The 27581-nt window shown below is 49.6% G+C and overlaps 1 protein-coding gene across 1 annotated transcript in view; it reads left to right on the forward strand.

Moving 5' to 3' along the window:
- The window catches only part of LOC135533477 (vacuolar protein sorting-associated protein 8 homolog), a 39734-nt gene extending 12906 nt beyond the window's left edge, over positions 1 to 26828 (forward strand). The window contains exon 3 of the mRNA XM_064960778.1: positions 26396 to 26828. Coding sequence (XP_064816850.1) covers positions 26396 to 26539 — 144 coding nt within the window. The 3' untranslated portion in view covers positions 26540 to 26828. The remainder of the gene's footprint in view (positions 1 to 26395) is intronic.
- The last annotated feature ends 753 nt before the right edge of the window (positions 26829 to 27581 follow it).

A 27581-nucleotide genomic window follows, 5' to 3' on the forward strand; every position in this document is an offset into this window, starting at 1 on the left:
AGAGACAGAGAGCAGGCAGGCAGAGAGAGGGAGAGGAGGCAGGCAGGCAGGCAGGGTGTTCTGTTCAGGGAAATCCCCTCCTTCACTCCTCCCTTCCTCTTCTCTCCTCTCTTCCCTCTTCTCCTTATCCCTCCCTCTCTCCCTCCCTCCTGTTTCCCTCCCTCCTCCTCCCTCCCTCTCCTTATCCCTCCTCCTCCCTTCCTCTCCTTATCCCTCCTCTGATGTGTTGTAGGTGTTTCCTTCCCTCCCTCCCCCTCTCCTTATCCTCCTTCTCCCTCCCTCTCCTTATCCCTCCTCTCCTCCCTCCTTATCTCCCTCCCTCTCCTCCCTCCCCTCTCCTTATCCCTCCTCCCTCCCTCTCCTTATCCCTCTCCTCCCTCCCTCTCCTTATCCCTCCTCTCCTCCCTCTCCTTATCCCTCCTTCTCCCTCCCCTCTCCTTATCCCTCCCTTCTCCTCCCCAATGTTATCCTCCCCTCCCCTCTCCTTATCCCTCCTTCTCCTTCACTCCCTCCCTCCCTCCCTCTCCTTATCCCTCCTCTTCTCCCTCCCTCTCCTTATCCCTCTCCCTCCCTTATCCCTCCCTCTCCTCTTCTCCCTCTCCTCCCCCTCTCCTTATCCCTCCTCTTCTCCCTCCCTCTCCTTATCCCTCCCCTCTCCCTCTCCTATCTCTTCTCCCTCCTCCTCTCCTTATCCTCCCTCTCCTCCCTCCTCTCCTTATCCCTCCCTCCTTATCCCTCCCTCTCCTTATCCCTCCTTCTCTCCCTCCCTCTCCTTATCCCTCCCTCCCTCCCTCCCTCTCCTTATCCTCTCCTTATCCCTCCTCTCCTCCCTCCCTCTCTCCCTTATCCCTCCCTCTCCTTATCCCTCCCTCCTCCCTCCCTCCCCCTCCCTCCTCCCTCCCTCCTCTCCTTATCCCTCCTCCCTCCCTCTCCTTATCCCTCCCTTCTCCCTCCCTCTCCTTATCTCCCTTCTCCCTCCCTCTCCTTATCCCTCCTTCTCCCTCCCTCTCCTTATCCCTCCTTCTCCCTCTCCTCTCCTTATCCCTCCCTCCTTATCCCTCCCTCTCCTTATCCCTCCCTTCTCCCTCCCTCCCTCCCTCCCCTCCCTCCTTATCCCTCCCCTCCTTATCCCTCCTCTTCTCCCTCCCTCTCCTTATCCCTCCCTCTCCTCCCTCCTCCCTCTCCCTCCCTATCCCTCCTCCTCTCCTTATCCCTCCCTCTTCTCCCCCTCCCTCTCCTCCCTCTCCTTATCCCTCCTCTCCTCCCTCCCTCTCCTTATCCCTCCTCCTCCCTCCTCTCCTTATCCCTCCTCTTCCCCCTCCTCTCCTTATCCCTCCTCTCCTTATCCCTCCTCTTCTCCCTCTCCCTTCCCTCTCCTTATCCCTCCCCTCCCTCCCTCTCCTTATCCCTCCTTCTCCTCCCTCTCCTCCCTCCCTCTCCTTATCCCTCCCTCTCCTCCCTCCTTATCCCTCCCTCTCCTTATCCCTCCCCTCCCTCCCTCTCCTTATCCCTCCTCTCCTTATCCCTCCTCCCCTCCCCTCTCCTTATCCCTCCTCTTCCTCCCTTCCTTATCCCTCCCTCTCCTTATCCCTCCCTTCTCCCCCCTCTCCTTATCCCTCCTCTCTCCCTCCCTCTCCTTATCCCTCCCTCTCCTACCCCTCCTCTTCCCCTCCCCTCCTTATCCCTCCCCTCCTTATCCCTCTACCCTCCCTTCTCCTTATCCCTCCCTCCTTATCCCTCCCTCTCCTTATCCCTCCTCTTCTCCTCCTCCCTCTCCTTATCCCTCCTCTCCTTATCCCTCCTCTTCTCCCTCCCTCTCCTTATCCCTCCTCCCTCTTCTCCCTCCCTCTCCTTACCCCTCCTCTCTCCCTCCCTCTCCTATCCCTCCCTCTCCTTATCCCTCCTCTTCTCCTCCCTCTCCTCCCCTCCCTCTCCTTATCCCTCCTCTCCTTCTCCCTCTCCACCTCCCCTCGCCTCCCTCCTCTTATCCCTCCCTCTCCTTATCCCTCCTCTTCTCCCTCCTCTCTCCTTATCCCCCCCTCTCCCTCCCCCTCTTTATCCCTCCCTCTCCTTATCCCTCCCCTCCTCCTCTCCTTATCCCTCCCTCTCCTCTCCTCTCCTTATCCCTCCCTCTCCTTATCCCTCCCTCTCCTTATCCCTCCTCTTCTCCCTCCCCTCCTCTCCTCTTCTCCTCCTCTCCCTCCCTCCCTCTCCTTATCCCTCCTCTTCTCCCCCTCCCTCTCCTTATCCCTCCCTCCTCTTCTCCCTCCCTCTCCTTCTCCCCTCCTCTCCTTATCCCTCCTCTCCTTCCCTCCCTCCCTCCCTTATCCCTCCCTTCTCCCTCCCTCTCCTTATCCCTCTCTCCCTCTCCCTCCCCTCTCCTTATCCCTCCCTCTCCTTGTCCCTCCTTATCCCTCCCTTATCCCTCCTCTCCTTATCCCTCCCTCTCCTTATCCCTCCTCTTCTCCCCTCCCTCTCCTTATCCCTCCCTCTCCTTGTCCCTCCCTCTCCTTATCCCTCCTCTTTCTCCCTCCCTCTCCTTATCCCTCCTCTCCTCCCTCTCCCTCCCTCTCCTTATCCCTCCTCCCCTCCCTCTCCTTTCCCTCCTCCTTATCCCTCCTCTCCTTATCCCTCCCTCTCCTTATCCCTCCTCTTCTCCCTCCTCTCCTTATTTCCCTCCAGGTTGTTCAAATCTGTGTCTTATCCTCCCACAGTATATAATGAACTTCTCCCCTCCCTCTCCTCTATTCCGTCCCCTTATTAATTCAGGGGCTTATCCCACACTCTCTCTCCTTATCACTCCTCATTCATTCTTCATTAATTCAGGGGTGTTATCCCTCCTCTCTTCACCCTCACACTGTCATTCATTCTATCCCTCCATTAATTCAGGGGCCTAATCACACTCTCTCACACACATCCCTCCTCTCATTCCCCATTCTTCATTAATTCTCCCTCTTCTCCCCTCACTCACTGTCATTCATTCTTCATTAATTCCTCTCCGTAAAACACACTGTCATTCATTCTTCATTAATCCCTCCTCTTGTCCCCCTCTTATCCCTCCTCCACCCACACACTGTCATTATTCTTCATTAATTCCCCTCCCTCTCCTTATCCCTCCTCTCTCCACTCACTGTCATCCCTTCTTCCTTATTCAGGGCTTCTCCCCACCCTCCTTCTCCCACACTGTCATTCATTCTTCCTTAATTCCTCTCGTAAACACATCCCTCCTCTCACCCACACTGTCATTCATTCTTCATTAATTCAGGGGTCCCCTCCTCTCCTTATCCCTCCCTCCTCCCTCATTCCTCCCTTCATTATCCCTCAGGGCTAAAACATCCCTCCCTCTCCTTATCACTCACTGTCCTCCCTTCTTCATCCCCTCCCTCTCCTAATCACCTCTCTCTCATCCCTCCTCATTCATCCCTCCCTTCATTAATCCCCCTCCTCGAAACCCTCCTCTTCTCCCTCTCACCCTCTCCATTCATCCCTCCCTTCATTATTCCTCCTCTTCTCCCCTCCCTCTCCTTACCCACACTGTCATTCATTCTTCATTAATTCAGGGGCGTAAACTCCCTCTCCTCACACTCACACTGTCATTCATCTCCTTCATTAATTCTCCCTCCGTCCTTCTCCCACTCTCTCCACACACCCCCACTCCTGTCATTCATTCTTCATTAATTCCTTCTCCCCGTAAACACACGCTCTCACTCCACACTGTCATTCATTCCCTTCATTAATTCTCCTATCCCTTAACTCCCTCCCTCTCACACACTCCTGTCATTCATTCTTCATTAATTCAATTATACTCCTCTCACACCTCACTCTCATTCATTCTTCATTAATTGCAATCCCTCGTCTTATCCTCACTTCCCACACTGTCATTCATTCTTCATTAATTCAGGGGCGTAAACACACCCTCTCATACACACACACTGTCATTCATTCTTCATTAATTCCTCTTCGTAAACACACGCTCTCACACACACACTGTCATTCATTCTTCATTAATTCAGGGGCCTAAATCACACGCTCTCCCACACTGTCATTCATTCTTCATTAATTCAGGGGCGTAAACCCACGTTCTCCACACACACTGTCATTCATTCTTCATCCCTAATTCTCCTTATCCCTCCTCTCTCCCACCACACACTGTCATTCATTCTTCATTAATTCAGGGGCGTAAACACACGCTCTCCTTTTTCTCACCTCACACTGTCATTCATTCTTCATTAATCCCAGGGGCCTAAACACTCCTCTCACTCACACTATCATTCATTCTTCATTAATTGGGACGTAAACACACTCATCCCTCATTCATTCTTCATTAATTCAGGGGCGAAATCACACTCTCACCCTCACACTGTCATTCCTCCTCTTCATCCCTAATTCAGGGCGTAAACCACCTCTCTCCCTCACTGTCATTCATTCTTCATTAATTCTTATCCCTAAACCCTTACGCTCTCACACACATCTGTCATTCATTCTTCATTAATCAGGGCGTAAACACACACTCTCACACACACACTGTCATTCATTCTTCATTAATTCAGGGGCGTAAACACACGCTCATACACACACACTGTCATTCATTCTTCATTAATTCAGGGGCGCAAACACACGCTCTCACACACACACTGTCATTCATTCTTCATTAATTCAGGGGCGTAAACACACTCACACACACACTGTCATTCATTCTTCATTAATTCAGGGACGTAAACACACACTCACACACACACACTGTCATTCATTCTTCATTAATTCAGGGCTTAAACACACGCTCATCATACACACACACTGTCATTCATTCTTCATTAATTCAGACGTAAACACACTCTCATACACACACACTGTCATTCATTCCTCATTAATTCAGGGGCGTAAACACACACTCTCACACACACACTGTCATTCATTCTTCATTAATTCAGGGCAAACACATCATACACACACACTGTCATTCATTCTTCATTAATTCAGGGGCGTAAACACACTCTCACACACACACTGTCATTCATTCTTCATTAATTCAGGGACGTAAACACATCTCTCACACACACACTGTCATTCATTCTTCATTAATTCAGGGGCGTAAACACACGCTCTCACACACACTGTCATTCATTCTTCATTAATTCAGGGGCGTAAACACACGCTCTCACACACACACTGTCATTCATTCTTCATTAATTCAGGGCGTAAACACACGCTCTCACACACACACTGTCATTCATTCTTCATTAAGATCAGGGGCGTAAACACACACACTCTCACACACACACTGTCATTCATTCTTCATTAATTCAGGGGCGTAAACACACACACTCACACACACACTGTCATTCATTCTTCATTAATTCAGGTCCCTAAACACACTGTGCTCATTAGGGACATCCTGATATTATTCTTCATTAATTGAGGGGCGAAAACAATAACAGAGTGAGTGACCTTTGAATGAGTGTGGAGAATGAATTCTCAATGTAAGCAGCCAATGAGACTGTTGCCAATATGGTCTAACCCGCCCATGTTGAGCCAGGGTTGGGTTCAATTCAGTGGTTTTCAATTCAATCAATTATATTCACATCAATGAAATTCAATGAATGAATTGAAAAGATATTATTCTCTTGGGACAATGGCAACAACCAGTAGCGTTGGGACTCTGTCGTCGTGGAGATGTTGTGTTACCATGGCGACATGTTCCCATCTTTGACCCTAATCCTTTCAGAGTTAGAAGAGCCCTTCTGATAGATTTGATGGTTGATAGACACAGGGACACACACACACACACACACACACACACACACACACACACACACACACACACACACACACACACAGAGTATAACACTCCAACCAACATCTGTCTGAGGTCTGAACAAGTGAATGATACGAGAAGACAGGCACACACATACTCAAACACACACAGATGGGTGGCTGAGTACCATGTGGCTTCCCCTTAGAGATAATGACATGATGAAGACTGTCAAACTGTAGGAATATATCCCATCAATAGAGAGGAGGGAGAGAGGGAGATATGGATAGAGAGAGGGAGAGATATGGAGAGGCAGAGATATGGATAGAGAGAGGATATGGAGAGAGGGAGATATGGATAGAGAGGGGGGGGAGAGGGAGATATGGATAGAGAGAGGGAGATATGGATAGAGAGAGGGAGATATGGATAGAGAGAGGCAGAGAGAGAGAGAGAGAGGGAGATATGGATAGAGAGAGGGAGATATGGATAGAGAGGGAGATATGGATAGAGATAGGGAGATATGGATAGAGAGAGATATGGATAGAGAGGGGGAGATATGGATAGAGAGAGGGAGAGATAGAGGGAGGAGATATGGATATGGATAGAGAGGGAGATATGGATGGAGGGGGAGATGGGAGAGAGGGAGATATGGATAGAGAGAGGGAGATATGGATAGAGAGAGGGAGATAGATAGAGAGAGAGGGAGATAGATAGAGGGAGAGGGAGATATGGATAGAGGGGGAGAGAGAGAGGGAGATATGGATAGAGAGGGAGATATGGAGAGAGAGGGAGATATGGATAGAGAGAGGGAGAGGGAGATATGGATAGAGAGATATGGATAGAGGGAGATATGGATAGAGAGAGAGAGAGGGAGATATGGATAGAGAGAGAGATATGGATAGAGAGAGAGAGGGAGATATGGATAGAGAGAGGGAGGGGAGAGAGGGAGATATGGATAGAGAGAGGGAGATATGGATAGAGAGAGGAGATGGATAGAGAGAGATATGGATAGAGAGAGAGAGAGGGATATATGGATAGAGGGAGAGAGGGAGATATGGATAGAGGGAGATATGAATAGAGGGAGAGAGGGAGATATGGATGGGAGGGAGAGGAGAGAGAGGAGATATGGATAGAAGGGAGATATGGATAGAGGGAGATGGATGGAGAGGAGAGAGGGAGATATGGATAGAGAGAGAGACGGGAGAGAGAGATATGGATAGAGAGAGATATGGATAGAGAGAGGGAGAGAGGGATATATGGATAGAGAGAGATATGGATAGAGGGAGATATGGATAGAGAGAGGATATGGATGAGAGAGGGGATATGGATAGAGAGAGGGAGATATGGATAGAGAGAGAGGGAGAGGAGAGAGGGAGATATGGATAGAGAGAGAGAGAGAGAGGGGATATGGATAGAGGAGGGAGATATGGAGAGAGGGAGATATGGATAGAGAGAGATAGAGGGAGAGAGGGAGATATGGATAGGGAGAGAGGGAGATGGATAGAGAGAGAGAGTGGTGGATAGAGAGAGCAGATATGGATAGAGTGGAGGGAGAGAGGGAGATATGGATTGAGAGGTGGATAGAGAGAGATATGATTGAGAGAGGGAGATGGATAGAGAGAGAGGGAGAGAAAGTCATTACCTGTAGAATGTGCTAGATGATAGCAGGCAGGGGAAGGGGACTCCTGTCGTTCTGGTCTCAGATGATGATAATCCAAAAAGATTAGAGTAGGAGGAACGAATGGCCTGGTGGAGTGTTAAACCCTGTATCAAACAGCCTGTCTGGTGGAGTGTTAAACCCTGTATCAAACAGCCTGTCTGGTGGAGGGTTAAACCCTGTATCAAACATACTGTCTGGGTTAAACCCTGTATCAAACAGCCTGTCTGGTGGAGGGTTAAACCCTGTATCAAACAGCCTGTCTGGGTTAAACCCTGTATCAAACATCCTGTCTGAGGGTTAAACCCTGTATCAAACATCCTGTCTGGGTTAAACCCTGTATCAAACATCCTGTCTGGGTTAAACCCTGTATCAAACATCCTGTCTGGGTTAAACCCTGTATCAAACATCCTGTCTGGGTTAAACCCTGTATCAAACATCCTGTCTGGGTTAAACCCTGTATCAAACAGCCTGTCTGGTGGAGGGTTAAACCCTGTATCAAACAGCCTGTCTGGGTTAAACCCTGTATCAAACATCCTGTCTGGGTTAAACCCTGTATCAAACAGCCTGTCTGGGTTAAACCCTGTATCAAACAGCCTGTCTGGTTAAACCCTGGAGGGTTAAACCCTGTATCAAACATCCTGTCTGGGTTAAACCCTGTATCAAACAGCCTGTCTGGGTTAAACCCTGTATCAAACAGCCTGTCTGGTGGAGGGTTAAACCCTGTATCAAACAGCCTGTCTGGGGTTAAACCCTGTATCAAACATCCTGTCTGGGTTAAACCCTGTATCAAACAGCCTGTCTGGGTTAAACCCTGTATCAAACAGCCTGTCTGGGTTAAACCCTGTATCAAACAGCCTGTCTGTATCAAACATCCTGTCTGGGTTAAACCCTGTATCAAACAGCCTGTCTGGAGGGTTAAACCCTGTATCAAACATCCTGTCTGGGTTAAACCCTGTATCAAACAGCCTGTCTGGGTTAAACCCTGTATCAAACAGCCTGTCTGGTGGAGGGTTAAACCCTGTATCAAACAGCCTGTCTGGGTTAAACCCTGTATCAAACATCCTGTCTGGGTTAAACCCTGTATCAAACATCCTGTCTGGGTTAAACCCTGTATCAAACAGCCTGTCTGGTGGAGGGGGTTCAAAACCTGTCTGGAGGGTTAAACCCTGTATCAAACATCCTGTCTGGGTTAAACCCTGTATCAAACATCCTGTCTGGTGGAGGGTTAAACCCTGTATCAAACATCCTGTCTGGGTTAAACCCTGTATCAAACATCCTGTCTGGTGGAGGGTTAAACCCTGTATCAAACAGCCTGTCCTATCAACAGTCTGTCTGGTGGAGGGTTAAACCCTGTATCAAACAACAGAGTCAAACAGCCTGTATCAAACATCCTGTCTGGTTAAACCCTGTCTGGCCTGTCTGGGAGAGTTAAACCCTGTATCAAACAGCCTGTCTCAAACATCCTGTCTCAAACACCTGTCTGTCTGGGTTCCTGTATCAAACAGCCTGTCTGGGTTAAACCCTGTATCAAACATCCTGTCTGGTGGAGGGTTAAACCCTGTATCAAACATCCTGTCTGGGTTAAACCCTGTATCAAACAGCCTGTCTGGGTTAAACCCCTGTATCAAACAGCCTGTCTGGTGGAGGGTTAAACCCCATCAAACAGCCTGTGTGGTTAAACCCTTATCAAACATCCTGTCTGGGTTAAATGTATCAAACATCCTGTCTGGGTTAAACCCTGTATCAAACATCCTGTCTGGTGGAGGGTTAAACCCTGTATCAAACAGCCTGTCTCTAAACCCTGTATCAAACATCCTGTCTGGGTTAAACCCTGTATCAAACATCCTGTCTGGGTTAAACCCTGTATCCATCCTGTCTGGTGGAGGGTTAAACCCTGTATCAAACAGCCTGTCTGGTGGAGGGTTAAACCCTGTATCCATCCACCCTGTCTAAACAAACCCTGTATCCATCCTTTGTCTCTTAAACCCTGTATCAAACATCCTGTCTGGGTTAAACCCCCCAACAGCCTGTCTGGGTTAAACCCTGTATCAAACACCTCTCTCTCTTCTATCACCAGTCAGTGGGTGTTGTGGTTCATTCCGTTGTCTCATTCCTTCCACCGAGTCTTACTCTGTTGGTCTGTCCTCTCCCTTGTCTCTTCAATTCTTTCTCTCCTCCACCTTGTCTCTAATTCTCCTGTGTCTCTAATTCTCTCTCTCCTCCACCTTGTCTCTAATTCTCTCTCTCCCCTCCACCTTGTCTCTAATTCTCTCTCTCTCCTCCACCTTCTCTCTAATTCTCTCTCTCCTCCACCTTCTCTCTAATTCTCTCTCTCTTTCCTCCACCTTCTCTCTAATTCTCTCTCCTCCACCTTGTCTCTCTAATTCTCTTCCTCCACCCTCTCTAGTTCTCTCTCTCCTCCACCTTCTCTCTAATTCTCTCTCCTCCACCTTGTCTCTAATTCTCTCTCCTCCACCTTGTCTCTCTAATTCTCTCTCTCCCCCACCTTGTCTCTAATTCTCTCTCCACCTTCTCTCTTCTCTCTCCTCCACCTTCTCTCTAATTCTTTCCTCCACCTTGTCTCTCTAATTCTCTCTCTCCTCCACCTTGTCTCTCTAATTCTCTCTCTCCTCCACCTTCTCTCTAATTCTCTCTCCTCCACCTTGTCTCTAATTCTCTCTCCTCCACCTTCTCTCTAATTCTCTCTCTTTCCTCCACCTTGTCTCTAATTCTCTCTCCCCTCCACCTTGTCTCTAATTCTCTCTCTCCTCCACCTTCTCTCTAATTCTCTCTCTCTCCCCTCCACGTTGTCTCAGATGTTGATAATCCAAAAATATTAGAGTAGGAGGAACGAACGGCCCCTGTATCAAACAGCCTGTCTGGTGGAGGGTTAAACCCTGTATCAAACAGCCTGTCTGGGTTAAACCCTGTATCAAACAGCCTGTCTGGGTTAAACCCTGTATCAAACATCCTGTCTGGGTTAAACCCTGTATCAAACAGCCTGTCTGGGTTAAACCCTGTATCAAACAGCCTGTCTGGGTTAAACCCTGTATCAAACAGCCTGTCTGGGTTAAACCCTGTATCAAACATCCTGTCTGGGTTAAACCCTGTATCAAACAGCCTGTCTGGGTTAAACCCTGTATCAAACAGCCTGTCTGGGTTAAACCCTGTATCAACAGCCTGTCTGGGTTAAACCCTGTATCAAACAGCCTGTCTGGTGGAGGGTTAAACCCTGTATCAAACAGCCTGTCTGGTTAAACCCTGTATCAAACAGCCTGTCTGGGTTAAACCCTGTATCAAACATCCTGTCTGGGTTAAACCCTGTATCAAACAGCCTGTCTGGGTTAAACCCTGTATCAAACAGCCTGTCTGGGTTAAACCCTGTATCAAACATCCTGTCTGGTGGAGAGTTAAACCCTGTATCAAACAGCCTGTCTGGGTTAAACCCTGTATCAAACATCCTGTCTGGGTTAAACCCTGTATCAAACAGCCTGTCTGGTTGAGGGTTAAACCCCTGTATCAAACAGCCTGTCTGGTGGAGGGTTAAACCCTGTATCAAACAGCCTGTCTGGGTTAAACCCTGTATCAAACATCCTGTCTGGGTTAAACCCTGTATCAAACAGCCTGTCTGGTGGAGGGTTAAACCCTGTATCAAACAGACTGTCTGGGTTAAACCCTGTATCAAACAGCCTGTCTGGTGGAGGGTTAAACCCTGTATCAAACAGCCTGTCTGGGTTAAACCCTGTATCAAACAGCCTGTCTGGGTTAAACCCTGTATCAAACATCCTGTCTGGGTTAAACCCTGTATCAAACAGCCTGTCTGGTGGAGGGTTAAACCCTGTATCAAACATCCTGTCTGGGTTAAACCCTGTATCAAACATCCTGTCTGGGTTAAACCCTGTATCAAACAGCCTGTCTGGTGGAGGGTTAAACCCTGTATCAAACAGCCTGTCTGGTGGAGGGTTAAACCCTGTATCAAACATCCTGTCTGGGTTAAACCCTGTATCAAACAGCCTGTCTGGGTTAAACCCTGTATCAAACAGCCTGTCTGGTGGAGGGTTAAACCCTGTATCAAACAGCCTGTCTGGTGGAGGGTTAAACCCTGTATCAAACATCCTGTCTGGGTTAAACCCTGTATCAAACAGCCTGTCTGGTGGAGGGTTAAACCCTGTATCAAACATCCTGTCTGGGTTAAACCCTGTATCAAACAGCCTGTCTGGTGGAGGGTTAAACCCTGTATCAAACATCCTGTCTGGGTTAAACCCTGTATCAAACATCCTGTCTGGTGGAGGGTTAAACCCTGTATCAAACATCCTGTCTGGGTTAAACCCTGTATCAAACATCCTGTCTGGGTTAAACCCTGTATCAAACATCCTGTCTGGGTTAAACCCTGTATCAAACATCCTGTCTGGGTTAAACCCTGTATCAAACATCCTGTCTGGTGGAGGGTTAAACCCTGTATCAAACAGCCTGTCTGGTTGAGGGTTAAACCCTGTATCAAACATCCTGTCTGGGTTAAACCCTGTATCAAACATCCTGTCTGGGTTAAACCCTGTATCAAACATCCTGTCTGGGTTAAACCCTGTATCAAACATCCTGTCTGGTGGAGGGTTAAACCCTGTATCAAACATCCTGTCTGGGTTAAACCCTGTATCAAACAGCCTGTCTGGTGGAGGGTTAAACCCTGTATCAAACAGCCTGTCTGGGTTAAACCCTGTATCAAACAGCCTGTCTGGTGGAGGGTTAAACCCTGTATCAAACATCCTGTCTGGGTTAAACCCTGTATCAAACATCCTGTCTGGGTTAAACCCTGTATCAAACAGCCTGTCTGGTGGAGGGTTAAACCCTGTATCAAACATCCTGTCTGGGTTAAACCCTGTATCAAACAGCCTGTCTGGTTGAGGGTTAAACCCTGTATCAAACAGCCTGTCTGGTGGAGGGTTAAACCCTGTATCAAACATCCTGTCTGGGTTAAACCCTGTATCAAACAGCCTGTCTGGTTGAGGGTTAAACCCTGTATCAAACATCCTGTCTGGGTTAAACCCTGTATCAAACAGCCTGTCTGGGTTAAACCCTGTATCAAACAGCCTGTCTGGTGGAGGGTTAAACCCTGTATCAAACAGCCTGTCTGGGTTAAACCCTGTATCAAACATCCTGTCTGGGTTAAACCCTGTATCAAACATCCTGTCTGGGTTAAACCCTGTATCAAACAGCCTGTCTGGTGGAGGGTTAAACCCTGTATCAAACAGCCTGTCTGGTGGAGGGTTAAACCCTGTATCAAACAGCCTGTCTGGGTTAAACCCTGTATCAAACAGCCTGTCTGGGTTAAACCCTGTATCAAACATCCTGTCTGGGTTAAACCCTGTATCAAACAGCCTGTCTGGGTTAAACCCTGTATCAAACAGCCTGTCTGGTGGAGGGTTAAACCCTGTATCAAACATCCTGTCTGGTGGAGGGTTAAACCCTGTATCAAACAGCCTGTCTGGGTTAAACCCTGTATCAAACAGCCTGTCTGGGTTAAACCCTGTATCAAACAGCCTGTCTGGTGGAGGGTTAAACCCTGTATCAAACAGCCTGTCTGGGTTAAACCCTGTATCAAACAGCCTGTCTGGTTGAGGGTTAAACCCTGTATCAAACAGCCTGTCTGGGTTAAACCCTGTATCAAACAGTCTGTCTGGTGGAGGGTTAAACCCTGTATCAAACAGCCTGTCTGGGTTAAACCCTGTATCAAACATCCTGTCTGGTGGAGGGTTAAACCCTGTATCAAACAGCCTGTCTGGGTTAAACCCTGTATCAAACATCCTGTCTGGGTTAAACCCTGTATCAAACAGCCTGTCTGGTGGAGGGTTAAACCCTGTATCAAACAGCCTGTCTGGGTTAAACCCTGTATCAAACAGCCTGTCTGGGTTAAACCCTGTATCAAACAGCCTGTCTGGTGGAGGGTTAAACCCTGTATCAAACAGCCTGTCTGGGTTAAACCCTGTATCAAACAGCCTGTCTGGTGGAGGGTTAAACCCCTGTATCAAACAGCCTGTCTGGTGGAGGGTTAAACCCTGTATCAAACATCCTGTCTGGGTTAAACCCTGTATCAAACATCCTGTCTGGGTTAAACCCTGTATCAAACAGCCTGTCTGGTGGAGGGTTAAACCCTGTATCAAACATCCTGTCTGGGTTAAACCCTGTATCAAACAGCCTGTCTGGTGGAGGGTTAAACCCTGTATCAAACATCCTGTCTGGGTTAAACCCTGTATCAAACAGCCTGTCTGGTGGAGGGTTAAACCCTGTATCAAACATCCTGTCTGGGTTAAACCCTGTATCAAACAGCCTGTCTGGTGGAGGTTAAACCCTGTATCAAACATCCTGTCTGGGTTAAACCCTGTATCAAACATCCTGTCTGGGTTAAACCCTGTATCAAACAGCCTGTCTGGGTTAAACCCTGTATCAAACAGCCTGTCTGGTGGAGGGTTAAACCCTGTATCAAACAGCCTGTCTGGGTTAAACCCTGTATCAAACATCCTGTCTGGGTTAAACCCTGTATCAAACAGCCTGTCTGGTGGAGGGTTAAACCCTGTATCAAACATCCTGTCTGGGTTAAACCCTGTATCAAACATCCTGTCTGGGTTAAACCCTGTATCAAACAGCCTGTCTGGTGGAGGGTTAAACCCTGTATCAAACATCCTGTCTGGGTTAAACCCTGTATCAAACAGCCTGTCTGGGTTAAACCCTGTATCAAACAGCCTGTCTGGTGGAGGGTTAAACCCTGTATCAAACAGCCTGTCTGGGTTAAACCCTGTATCAAACAGCCTGTCTGGGTTAAACCCTGTATCAAACAGCCTGTCTGGTGGAGGGTTAAACCCTGTATCAAACAGCCTGTCTGGTGGAGGGTTAAACCCTGTATCAAACATCCTGTCTGGGTTAAACCCTGTATCAAACATCCTGTCTGGGTTAAACCCTGTATCAAACAGCCTGTCTGGTGGAGGGTTAAACCCTGTATCAAACATCCTGTCTGGGTTAAACCCTGTATCAAACAGCCTGTCTGGTGGAGGGTTAAACCCTGTATCAAACATCCTGTCTGGGTTAAACCCTGTATCAAACAGCCTGTCTGGTGGAGGGTTAAACCCTGTATCAAACATCCTGTCTGGGTTAAACCCTGTATCAAACATCCTGTCTGGGTTAAACCCTGTATCAAACATCCTGTCTGGGTTAAACCCTGTATCAAACATCCTGTCTGGTGGAGGGTTAAACCCTGTATCAAACATCCTGTCTGGGTTAAACCCTGTATCAAACAGCCTGTCTGGTGGAGGGTTAAACCCTGTATCAAACAGCCTGTCTGGGTTAAACCCTGTATCAAACAGCCTGTCTGGTGGAGGGTTAAACCCTGTATCAAACAGACTGTCTGGGTTAAACCCTGTATCAAACATCCTGTCTGTTCTGTATCAAACAGCCTGTCTGGTGGAGGGTTAAACCCTGTATCAAACAGCCTGTCTGGGTTAAACCCTGTATCAAACAGCCTGTCTGGTGGAGGGTTAAACCCTGTATCAAACAGCCTGTCTGGTGGAGGGTTAAACCCTGTATCAAACATCCTGTCTGGGTTAAACCCTGTATCAAACATCCTGTCTGGGTTAAACCCTGTATCAAACAGCCTGTCTGGTGGAGGGTTAAACCCTGTATCAAACATCCTGTCTGGGTTAAACCCTGTATCAAACAGCCTGTCTGGTGGAGGGTTAAACCCTGTATCAAACAGCCTGTCTGGGTTAAACCCTGTATCAAACAGCCTGTCTGGTGGAGGGTTAAACCCTGTATCAAACATCCTGTCTGGGTTAAACCCTGTATCAAACAGCCTGTCTGGTGGAGGGTTAAACCCTGTATCAAGCATCCTGTCTGGGTTAAACCCTGTATCAAACATCCTGTCTGGGTTAAACCCTGTATCAAACATCCTGTCTGGGTTAAACCCTGTATCAAACAGCCTGTCTGGTGGAGGGTTAAACCCTGTATCAAACAGCCTGTCTGGGTTAAACCCTGTATCAAACATCCTGTCTGGGTTAAACCCTGTATCAAACAGCCTGTCTGGTGGAGGGTTAAACCCTGTATCAAGCATCCTGTCTGGGTTAAACCCTGTATCAAACATCCTGTCTGGGTTAAACCCTGTATCAAACAGCCTGTCTGGTGGAGGGTTAAACCCTGTATCAAACATCCTGTCTGGGTTAAACCCTGTATCAAACAGCCTGTCTGGGTTAAACCCTGTATCAAACAGCCTGTCTGGTGGAGGGTTAAACCCTGTATCAAACAGCCTGTCTGGGTTAAACCCTGTATCAAACAGCCTGTCTGGGTTAAACCCTGTATCAAACAGCCTGTCTGGTGGAGGGTTAAACCCTGTATCAAACAGCCTGTCTGGTGGAGGGTTAAACCCTGTATCAAACATCCTGTCTGGGTTAAACCCTGTATCAAACATCCTGTCTGGGTTAAACCCTGTATCAAACAGCCTGTCTGGTGGAGGGTTAAACCCTGTATCAAACATCCTGTCTGGGTTAAACCCTGTATCAAACAGCCTGTCTGGTGGAGGGTTAAACCCTGTATCAAACATCCTGTCTGGGTTAAACCCTGTATCAAACAGCCTGTCTGGTGGAGGGTTAAACCCTGTATCAAACATCCTGTCTGGGTTAAACCCTGTATCAAACATCCTGTCTGGGTTAAACCCTGTATCAAACAGCCTGTCTGGGTTAAACCCTGTATCAAACAGCCTGTCTGGTGGAGGGTTAAACCCTGTATCAAACATCCTGTCTGGGTTAAACCCTGTATCAAACAGCCTGTCTGGTGGAGGGTTAAACCTGTATCAAACAGCCTGTCTGGGTTAAACCCTGTATCAAACAGCCTGTCTGGTGGAGGGTTAAACCCTGTATCAAACATCCTGTCTGGGTTAAACCCTGTATCAAACATCCTGTCTGGGTTAAACCCTGTATCAAACAGCCTGTCTGGTGGAGGGTTAAACCCTGTATCAAACATCCTGTCTGGGTTAAACCCTGTATCAAACAGACTGTCTGGGTTAAACCCTGTATCAAACAGCCTGTCTGGTGGAGGGTTAAACCCTGTATCAAACAGCCTGTCTGGGTTAAACCCTGTATCAAACATCCTGTCTGGGTTAAACCCTGTATCAAACATCCTGTCTGGGTTAAACCCTGTATCAAACAGCCTGTCTGGTGGAGGGTTAAACCCTGTATCAAACAGCCTGTCTGGGTTAAACCCTGTATCAAACATCCTGTCTGGGTTAAACCCTGTATCAAACATCCTGTCTGGGTTAAACCCTGTATCAAACATCCTGTCTGGGTTAAACCCTGTATCAAACAGCCTGTCTGGTGGAGGGTTAAACCCTGTATCAAACATCCTGTCTGGGTTAAACCCTGTATCAAACATCCTGTCTGGGTTAAACCCTGTATCAAACATCCTGTCTGGGTTAAACCCTGTATCAAACATCCTGTCTGGGTTAAACCCTGTATCAAACAGCCTGTCTGGTGGAGGGTTAAACCCTGTATCAAACAGCCTGTCTGGTGGAGGGTTAAACCCTGTATCAAACAGCCTGTCTGGTGGAGGGTTAAACCCTGTATCAAACATCCTGTCTGGGTTAAACCCTGTATCAAACATCCTGTCTGGGTTAAACCCTGTATCAAACAGCCTGTCTGGGTTAAACCCTGTATCAAACATCCTGTCTGGGTTAAACCCTGTATCAAACAGCCTGTCGGGGTGGAGGGTTAAACCCTGTATCAAACAGCCTGTCTGGGTTAAACCCTGTATCAAACATCCTGTCTGGGTTAAACCCTGTATCAAACAGCCTGTCTGGTGGAGGGTTAAACCCTGTATCAAACATCCTGTCTGGGTTAAACCCTGTATCAAACAGCCTGTCTGGTGGAGGGTTAAACCCTGTATCAAACATCCTGTCTGGGTTAAACCCTGTATCAAACATCCTGTCTGGGTTAAACCCTGTATCAAACAGCATGTCTGGGTTAAACCCTGTATCAAACAGCCTGTCTGGTGGAGGGTTAAACCCTGTATCAAACATCCTGTCTGGGTTAAACCCTGTATCAAACAGCCTGTCTGGGTTAAACCCTGTATCAAACATCCTGTCTGGGTTAAACCCTGTATCAAACATCCTGTCTGGGTTAAACCCTGTATCAAACATCCTGTCTGGGTTAAACCCTGTATCAAACATCCTGTCTGGGTTAAACCCTGTATCAAACAGCCTGTCTGGTGGAGGGTTAAACCCTGTATCAAACATCCTGTCTGGGTTAAACCCTGTATCAAACATCCTGTCTGGGTTAAACCCTGTATCAAACAGCCTGTCTGGTGGAGGGTTAAACCCTGTATCAAACAGCCTGTCTGGTGGAGGGTTAAACCCTGTATCAAACATCCTGTCTGGGTTAAACCCTGTATCAAACAGCCTGTCTGGGTTAAACCCTGTATCAAACAGCCTGTCTGGTGGAGGGTTAAACCCTGTATCAAACAGCCTGTCTGGGTTAAACCCTGTATCAAACAGCCTGTCTGGTGGAGGGTTAAACCCTGGGTGTTGTGGTTCCTTCCGTTGTGATCATTAGCAGCTTCACACCGAGTCTTACTCTGTTGGTCTGTCCTCTCCCTTGTCTCTTCAATTATTTCTCTCCCTCCACCTTCTCTCTAATTCTCTCTCCCCTCCACCTTGTCTCTAATTCTCTCTCTCCCTCCACCTTCTCTAATTCTCTCTCTCCTCCACCTTCTCTCTAATTCTCTCTCTCCCTCCACCTTGGCTCTCTAATTCTCTCTCCCCTCCACCTTCTCTCTAATTCTCTCTCCCCTCCACCTTCTCTCTAATTCTCTCTCCCCTCCACCTTCTCTCTAATTCTCTCTCCCCTCCACCTTCTCTCTAATTCTCTCTCCCTCCACCTTCTCTCTAATTCTCTCTCCCCTCCACCTTCTCTCTAATTCTCTCGCCCTCCACCTTCTCTCTAATTCTCTCTCCCCTCCACCTTCTCTCTAATTCTCTCTCCCCTCCACCTTATCTCTCTAATTCTCTCTCCCCTCCACCTTATCTCTCTAATTCTCTCTCCCCTCCACCTTATCTCTCCTAATTCTCTCTCCCCTCCACCTTATCTCTCTAATTATCTTTCTCTCTCTCTTTCTCTCTCTCTCTCCCTCCCTCTGTCTCTCTCTCTCCCGCATTCCTTTCTCTCTCTCTCTCTCTCTCCCTCATTCCTTCCTTTCCTCTCTCTCTGGTGGTCCCTCTCCTCTCTAATTCTCTCTCACTCCCTCCATTGTACATCATACCTCCATAAGTGTCCAGTAGATTTAATTAAAACATGGCGTCATCTCCTCTGTCATTTTCCATGCCTGGCTTTCAAGTAGGCTGCTTCTGCTGATTGCAGAACTCCAATGTTCCCTTTCCACTGTCTGATGAGCCTATTCAAAGAGAGGTAGCTCCACTCCTTCCTCTCTCCCCCCTCTTCCTCACTCCCCTTCCTCTCCCTCCTATTAATAGGATATACATCCTGCATATGGTTCCTATATTCTACTGTACAATGTTCTATATTCTGTACCATTCATATCTCTTCTCATTCTGTAGCAGTCAGCCTCCTCTCCCTCCTATAGATGTCAGTCAGCCTCCTCTCCCTCCTATAGATGTCAGTCAGCCTCCTCTCCCTCCTATAGATGTCAGTCAGCCTGTCTCCTCTCCCTCCTATAGATGTCAGTCAGCCTCCTCTCCCTCCTATAGATGTCAGTCAGCCTCCTCTCCCTCCTATAGATGTCAGTCAGCCTCCTCTCCCTCCTATAGATGTCAGTCAGCCTCCTCTCCCTCCTATAGATGTCAGTCAGCCTCCTCTCCCTCCTATAGATGTCAGTCACCCTGCCTCCTCTCCCTCCTATAGATGTCAGCCAGCCTCCTCTCCCTCCTCTAGATATCAGTCAGCCTGCCTCCTCTCCCTCCTATAGATGTCAGTCAGCCTCCTCTCCCTCCTATAGATGTCGGTCAGCCTGCCTCCTCTCCCTCCTATAGATGTCAGTCACCCTGCCTCCTCTCCCTCCTATAGATGTCAGTCAGTCAGCCTCCTCTCCCTCCTATAGATGTCAGTCAGCCTCCTCTCCCTCCTATAGATGTCAGTCGGCCTCATCCCCCTCCTATAGATGTCAGTCGGCCTCATCCTCTCCTATAGATGTCAGTCAGCCTCCTCTCCCTCCTATAGATGTCAGCCAGCCTCATCTCCTCCTATAGATGTCAGTCAGCCTCATCTCCCTCCTATAGATGTCAGTCAGCCTCCTCTCACTCCTATAGATGTCAGTCAGCCTCCTCCCCTCCTATAGATGTCAGTCAGCCTCCTTTCCCTCCTATAGATGTCAGTCAGCCTCCTCTCCCTCCTATAGATGTCAGTCAGCCTCCTTTCCCTCCTATAGATGTCAGCCTCCCCTCCTATAGATGTCAGTCAGCCTCCTCCCCCCTCCTGTAGATGTCAGTCAGCCTCCTCTCCCTCCTATAGATGTCAGCCAGCCTCATCTCCCTCCTATAGATGTCAGCCAGCCTCCTCTCCCTCCTCTAGATATCAGTCAGCCTGTCTCCTCTCCCTCCTATAGATGTCAGTCAGCCTGCCTCCTCTCCCTCCTCTAGATGTCAGTCAGCCTGCCTCCTCTCCCTTCTATAGATGTCAGTCAGCCTCCTCTCCCTCCTATAGATGTCAGTCAGCCTCCTCTCCCTCCTATAGATGTCAGTCAGCCTGCCTCCTCTCCCTCCTATAGATGTCAGTCAGCCTGTCTCCTCTCCCTCCTATAGATGTCAGTCAGCCTGTCTCCTCTCCCTCCTATAGATGTCAGTCAGCCTCCTCTCCCTCCTATAGATGTCAGTCAGCCTCCTCTCCCTCCTATAGATGTCAGTCAGCCTCCTCTCCCTCCTATAGATGTCAGTCAGCCTGCCTCCTCTCCCTCCTGTAGATGTCAGTCAGCCTGCCTCCTCTCCCTCCTGTAGATGTCAGTCAGCCTGCCTCCTCTCCCTCCTATAGATGTCAGTCAGCCTCCTCTCCCTCCTATAGATGTCAGTCAGCCTCCTCTCCCTCCTGTAGATGTCAGTCAGCCTGTCTCCTCTCCCTCCTGTAGATGTCAGCCTGCCTCCTCTCCCTACTGTAGATGTCAGTCAGCCTCCTCTCCCTTCTATAGATGTCAGTCAGCCTGTCTCCTCTCCCTCCTGTAGATGTCAGTCAGCCTGTCTCCTCTCCCTCCTATAGATGTCAGTCAGCCTCCTCTCCCTTCTATAGATGTCAGTCAGCCTCCTCTCCCTCCTATAGATGTCAGTCAGCCTCCTCTCCCTCCTATAGATGTCAGTCAGCCTCCTCTCCCTTCTATAGATGTCAGTCAGCCTCCTCTCCCTCCTATAGATGTCAGTCAGCCTGCCTCCTCTCCCTCCTGTAGATGTCAGTCAGCCTGCCTCCTCTCCCTCCTGTAGATGTCAGTCAGCCTGTCTCCTCTCCCTCCTGTAGATGTCAGTCAGCCTCCTCTCCCTCCTATAGATGTCAGTCAGCCTGCCTCCTCTCCTCCTATAGATGTCAGTCAGCCTGTCTCCTCTCCCTCCTGTAGATGTCAGTCAGCCTGCCTCCTCTCCCTCCTGTAGATGTCAGTCAGCCTGTCTCCTCTCCCTCCTGTAGATGTCAGCCTGCCTCCTCTCCCTACTGTAGATGTCAGTCAGCCTGTCTCCTCTCCCTCCGGTAGATGTCAGCCTGTCTCCTCTCCCTCCTATAGATGTCAGTCAGCCTGCCTCCTCTCCCTACTGTAGATGTCAGTCAGCCTGTCTCCTCTCCCTCCTATAGATGTCAGTCAGCCTCCTCTCCCTCCTATAGATGTCAGTCAGCCTCCTCTCCCTCCTATAGATGTCAGTCAGCCTCCTCTCCCTTCTATAGATGTCAGTCAGCCTCCTCTCCCTCCTATAGATGTCAGTCAGCCTGCCTCCTCTCCCTCCTATAGATGTCAGTCAGCCTGCCTCCTCTCTCCCTCCTGTAGATGTCAGTCAGCCTGTCTCCTCTCCCTCCTGTAGATGTCAGTCAGCCTCCTCTCCCTCCTATAGATGTCAGTCAGCCTGCCTCCTCTCCCTCCTATAGATGTCAGTCAGCCTGTCTCCTCTCCCTCCTGTAGATGTCAGTCAGCCTGCCTCCTCTCCCTCCTGTAGATGTCAGTCAGCCTGTCTCCTCTCCCTCCTGTAGATGTCAGCCTGCCTCCTCTCCCTACTGTAGATGTCAGTCAGCCTGTCTCCTCTCCCTCCTGTAGATGTCAGCCTGTCTCCTCTCCCTCCTATAGATGTCAGTCAGCCTGCCTCCTCTCCCTACTGTAGATGTCAGTCAGCCTGTCTCCTCTCCCTCCTATAGATGTCAGTCAGCCTCCTCTCCCTCCTATAGATGTCAGTCAGCCTCCCTCTCCCTTCTATAGATGTCAGTCAGCCTCCTCTCCCTCCTATAGATGTCAGTCAGCCTGCCTCCTCTCCTCCTATAGATGTCAGTCAGCCTGCCTCCTCTCCCTCCTGTAGATGTCAGTCAGCCTGTCTCCTCCCTCCTGTAGATGTCAGCCTGCCTCCTCTCCCTACTGTAGATGTCAGTCAGCCTCCTCTCCCTTCTATAGATGTCAGTCAGCCTGTCTCCTCTCCCTCCTGTAGATGTCAGTCAGCCTGTCTCCTCTCCCTCCTGTAGATGTCAGTCAGCCTGCCTCCTCTCCCTACTGTAGATGTCAGTCAGCCTCCTCTCCCTTCTATAGATGTCAGTCAGCCTGTCTCCTCTCCCTCCTGTAGATGTCAGTCAGCCTGTCTCCTCTCCCTTCTATAGATGTCAGTCAGCCTCCTCTCCCTCCTATAGATGTCAGTCAGCCTCCTCTCCCTCCTGTAGATGTCAGTCAGCCTGTCTCCTCTCCCTCCTGTAGATGTCAGCCTGCCTCCTCTCCCTACTGTAGATGTCAGTCAGCCTCCTCTCCCTTCTATAGATGTCAGTCAGCCTGTCTCCTCTCCCTCCTGTAGATGTCAGTCAGCCTGTCTCCTCTCCCTCCTATAGATGTCAGTCAGCCTCCTCTCCCTCCTGTAGATGTCAGTCAGCCTCCTCTCCCTCCTATAGATGTCAGTCAGCCTCCTCTCCCTCCTATAGATGTCAGTCAGCCTCCTCTCCCTCCTATAGATGTCAGTCAGCCTCCTCTCCCTCCTATAGATGTCAGTCAGCCTCCTCTCCCTCCTATAGATGTCAGTCAGCCTCCTCTCCTCCTATAGATGTCAGTCAGCCTCCTCTCCCTCCTATAGATGTCAGTCAGCCTCCTCTCCCTCCTGTAGATGTCAGTCAGCCTGTCTCCTCTCCCTCCTGTAGATGTCAGCCTGCCTCCTCTCCCTACTGTAGATGTCAGTCAGCCTGTCTCCTCTCCCTCCTATAGATGTCAGTCAGCCTCCTCTCCCTCCTATAGATGTCAGTCAGCCACCTCTCCCTCCTATAGATGTCAGTCAGCCTCCTCTCCCTTCTATAGATGTCAGTCAGCCTCCTCTCCCTCCTATAGATGTCAGTCAGCCTGCCTCCTCTCCCTCCTATAGATGTCAGTCAGCCTGCCTCCTCTCCCTCCTGTAGATGTCAGTCAGCCTGTCTCCTCTCCCTCCTGTAGATGTCAGTCAGCCTCCTCTCCCTCCTATAGATGTCAGTCAGCCTGCCTCCTCTCCCTCCTATAGATGTCAGTCAGCCTGTCTCCTCTCCCTCCTGTAGATGTCAGTCAGCCTGCCTCCTCTCCCTCCTGTAGATGTCAGTCAGCCTGTCTCCTCTCCCTCCTGTAGATGTCAGCCTGCCTCCTCTCCCTACTGTAGATGTCAGTCAGCCTGCCTCCTCTCCCTACTGTAGATGTCAGTCAGCCTGTCTCCTCTCCCTCCTATAGATGTCAGTCAGCCTCCTCTCCCTCCTATAGATGTCAGTCAGCCTCCTCTCCCTTCTATAGATGTCAGTCAGCCTCCTCTCCCTCCTATAGATGTCAGTCACCCTGCCTCCTCTCCCTCCTATAGATGTCAGTCAGCCTGCCTCCTCTCCCTCCTGTAGATGTCAGTCAGCCTGTCTCCTCTCCCTCCTGTAGATGTCAGCCTGCCTCCTCTCCCTACTGTAGATGTCAGTCAGCCTCCTCTCCCTTCTGTAGATGTCAGTCAGCCTGTCTCCTCTCCCTCCTGTAGATGTCAGGCAGCCTGTCTCCTCTCCCTCCTGTAGATGTCAGTCAGCCTGCCTCCTCTCCCTACTGTAGATGTCAGTCAGCCTCCTCTCCCTTCTATAGATGTCAGTCAGCCTGTCTCCTCTCCCTCCTGTAGATGTCAGTCAGCCTGTCTCCTCTCCCTTCTATAGATGTCAGTCAGCCTCCTCTCCCTCCTATAGATGTCAGTCAGCCTCCTCTCCCTCCTGTAGATGTCAGTCAGCCTGTCTCCTCTCCCTCCTGTAGATGTCAGCCTGTCTCCTCTCCCTCCTGTAGATGTCAGCCTGCCTCCTCTCCCTACTGTAGATGTCAGTCAGCCTCCTCTCCCTTCTATAGATGTCAGTCAGCCTGTCTCCTCTCCCTCCTGTAGATGTCAGTCAGCCTGTCTCCTCTCCCTCCTATAGATGTCAGTCAGCCTCCTCTCCCTCCTGTAGATGTCAGTCAGCCTCCTCTCCCTCCTATAGATGTCAGTCAGCCTCCTCTCCCTCCTATAGATGTCAGTCAGCCTCCTCTCCCTCCTATAGATGTCAGTCAGCCTCCTCTCCCTCCTATAGATGTCAGTCAGCCTCCTCTCCCTCCTATAGATGTCAGTCAGCCTCCTCTCCCTCCTATAGATGTCAGTCAGCCTCCTCTCCCTCCTATAGATGTCAGTCAGCCTCCTCTCCCTCCTGTAGATGTCAGTCAGCCTGTCTCCTCTCCCTCCTGTAGATGTCAGCCTGCCTCCTCTCCCTACTGTAGATGTCAGTCAGCCTGTCTCCTCTCCCTCCTGTAGATGTCAGCCTGTCTCCTCTCCCTCCTATAGATGTCAGTCAGCCTGCCTCCTCTCCCTCCTATAGATGTCAGTCAGCCTCCTCTCCCTCCTGTAGATATCAGTCAGCCTGTCTCCTCTCCCTCCTGTAGATGTCAGCCTGCCTCCTCTCCCTACTGTAGATGTCAGTCAGCCTGTCTCCTCTCCCTCCTGTAGATGTCAGCCTGTCTCCTCTCCCTCCTATAGATGTCAGTCAGCCTGCCTCCTCTCCTCCTATAGATGTCAGTCAGCCTGCCTCCTCTCCCTCCTGTAGATGTCAGTCAGCCTGTCTCCTCTCCCTCCTGTAGATGTCAGCCTGCCTCCTCTCCCTCCTGTAGATGTCTGCCTGCCTCCTCTCCCTACTGTAGATGTCAGCCTCCTCTCCCTCCTGTAGATGTCAGTCAGCCTGCCTCCTCTCCCTCCTATAGATGTCAGTCAGCCTCCTCTCCCTCCTGTAGATATCAGTCAGCCTGCCTCCTCTCCCTCCTGTAGATGTCAGTCAGCCTGTCTCCTCTCCCTCCTGTAGATGTCAGTCAGCCTGTCTCCTCTCCCTCCTGTAGATGTCAGCCTGCCTCCTCTCCCTCCTATAGATGTCAGTCAGCCTCCTCTCCCTCCTATAGATGTCAGTCAGCCTGTCTCCTCTCCCTCCTGTAGATGTCAGTCAGTCTCCTCTCCCTCCTGTAGATGTCAGTCAGCCTCCTCTCCCTCCTGTAGATGTCAGTCAGCCTCCTCTCCCTCCTGTAGATGTCAGTCAGCCTGCCTCCTCTCCCTCCTATAGATATCAGTCAGCCTGCCTCCTCTCCCTCCTGTAGATGTCAGTCAGCCTCCTCCTCTCTCTCCTATAGATGTCAGTCAGCCTCCTCTCCCTCCTGTAGATATCAGTCAGCCTGCCTCCTCTCCCTCCTATAGATGTCAGTCAGCCTGCCTCCTCTCCCTCCTGTAGATGTCAGTCAGCCTGTCTCCTCTCCCTCCTGTAGATGTCAGTCAGCCTGCCTCCTCTCCCTCCTATAGATGTCAGTCAGCCTCCTCTCCCTCCTATAGATGTCAGTCAGCCTGTCTCCTCTCCCTCCTGTAGATGTCAGCCTGCCTCCTCTCCCTCCTGTAGATGTCAGTCAGCCTGCCTCCTCTCCCTCCTGTAGATGTCAGTCAGCCTGCCTCCTCTCCCTCCTATAGATATCAGTCAGCCTGCCTCCTCTCCCTCCTATAGATGTCAGTCAGCCTGCCTCCTTTCCCTCCTATAGATGCCAGTCAGCCTCCTCTCCCTCCTATAGATGTCAGTCAGCCTGTCTCCTCTCCCTCCTGTAGATGTCAGCCTGCCTCCTCTCCCTCCTATAGATGTCAGCCTGCCTCCTCTCCTCCTATAGATGTTAGCCTGCCTCCTCTCCCTCCTGTAGATGTCAGTCAGCCTGTCTCCTCTCCCCTCCTGTAGATGTCAGTCAGCCTGCCTCCTCTCCCTCCTATAGATGTCAGTCAGCCTCCTCTCCCTCCTATAGATGTCAGTCAGCCTGTCTCCTCTCCCTCCTGTAGATGTCAGCCTGCCTCCTCTCCCTACTGTAGATTGAGATGGAGAGAGGGGTGGAGAAGAGAGAGGGATGGAGAGAGAGAGGGGTGGAGAAGAGAGAGGGGGTGGAGAAGAGAGAGGGTGAGAGAGAGGGGTGGAGAGGGTGGAGAAGAGAGAGGGTGGAGAAGAGAGAGGGATGGAGAAGAGAGAGGGGTGGAGAAGAGAGAGGGGTGGAGAAGAGAGAGGGGTGGAGAAGAGAGAGGGGTGGAGAAGAGAGAGGGGTGGAGAAAGAGAGGGGGTGGAGAAGAGAGAGGGTGGAGAGAGAGAGGGGGTGGAGAAGAGAGAGGGTGGAGAAGAGAGAGGGGTGGAGAAGAGAGAGGGGTGGAGAAGAGAGAGGGGTGGAGAAGAGAGAGGAAAATGTATCTCTTGTCTCTCTTTTTTACCCTGACACTAACCCCATGCATCATCTCTCTGATCGTTATCATGCCTGGTCTTGTCCTCCAGTTGGCCATCCTGTCGGAAATCTCCCACTGCCATGGCAACGAGAAGGCGGGCCTCCTAAACCCCTCCCAACCAGGAACAGGAAGTATATTCCACAGCGAGAACTTCCAGCTCAAACTCTCCCCACCGCCATCGGTCGAAGAGTAGCTGGCCTACAGCCATGTTCAGTATGATAACGTTGTGGAACTTTCAGATAGAAATATTTTGTGTAGAACAGACACGATGTCCTGGTCAGGTAGAATAGGCTGTTCCTCTATTTGTTATATTTCTGACTGAAGACACCCCTGTTGTTTCTGTTGTTGATGAAACACTACGGCCTATTATACTCTTGTTGATCAAAACTCCACTGTCTGGGCGGATATTTGAAATGGTATCGATCAAATGTTATGTTTCTGTCTGCAAAATGTCCATAAATAAACCAATTTGTAACGTTTAATTTGTGTGTTGCTTGTGGCACTTCAACTAGGCTGATGGATAACCTTTATCAGCTGTGAAAACTCTTTATTGTTGCGTTGCTGTTTTTTGTACTTTATTTACAGATTTTCAGACATGAGAACAGAAAAACAGTACAACCCTCACCCCTTCCTTCCTTCCTTCCTTCCTTCCTTCCTTCCTTCCTTCCTTCCTTCCTTCCTTCCTTCCTTCCTTCCTTCCTTCCTTCCTTCCTTCCTTCCCCTCCCTCCCTCCCTCCCTCCCTCCCTCCCTCCCTCCCTCCCTCCCTCCCTCCCTCCTTCCTTCCTTCCTTCCCTCCCTCTTTCCTTACTTCCTTCCCTCCCTCCTTCCTTCCTTCCCTCCCTCCTTCCTTACTTCCTTCCCTCCCTCCCTACAGGTTACTGTACCAGTAATACTATAGTGAATTGGTTAGGTTACTAACGTTACTGTACCAGTTAATACTATAGTGAATTGGTCAGTGAATTAAAAGTTACAGGTCTGTGGGAGCCATAAATCTTGGTTGTTTGTAGGTGACCAAGTACTTATTTTCCACCATAATTTGCAAATAAATTCATAAAAAATCCTACAATGTGATTTTCTTGATTTTATTCGCTCCTCATTTTGTCTGTCGTAGTTGAAGTGTACCTATGATGAAAATTACAGGCCTCTCATCTTTTTAAGTGGGAGAACTTGCTGACAATTGGTGGCTGACTAAATACATTTCAGGTTGCCCCACTGTATATCATCGGGTAGCTGA

This window comes from Oncorhynchus masou, unplaced genomic scaffold (genome assembly GCF_036934945.1).
Source record: "Oncorhynchus masou masou isolate Uvic2021 unplaced genomic scaffold, UVic_Omas_1.1 unplaced_scaffold_2397, whole genome shotgun sequence".
NCBI lineage: Eukaryota > Metazoa > Chordata > Actinopteri > Salmoniformes > Salmonidae > Oncorhynchus > Oncorhynchus masou.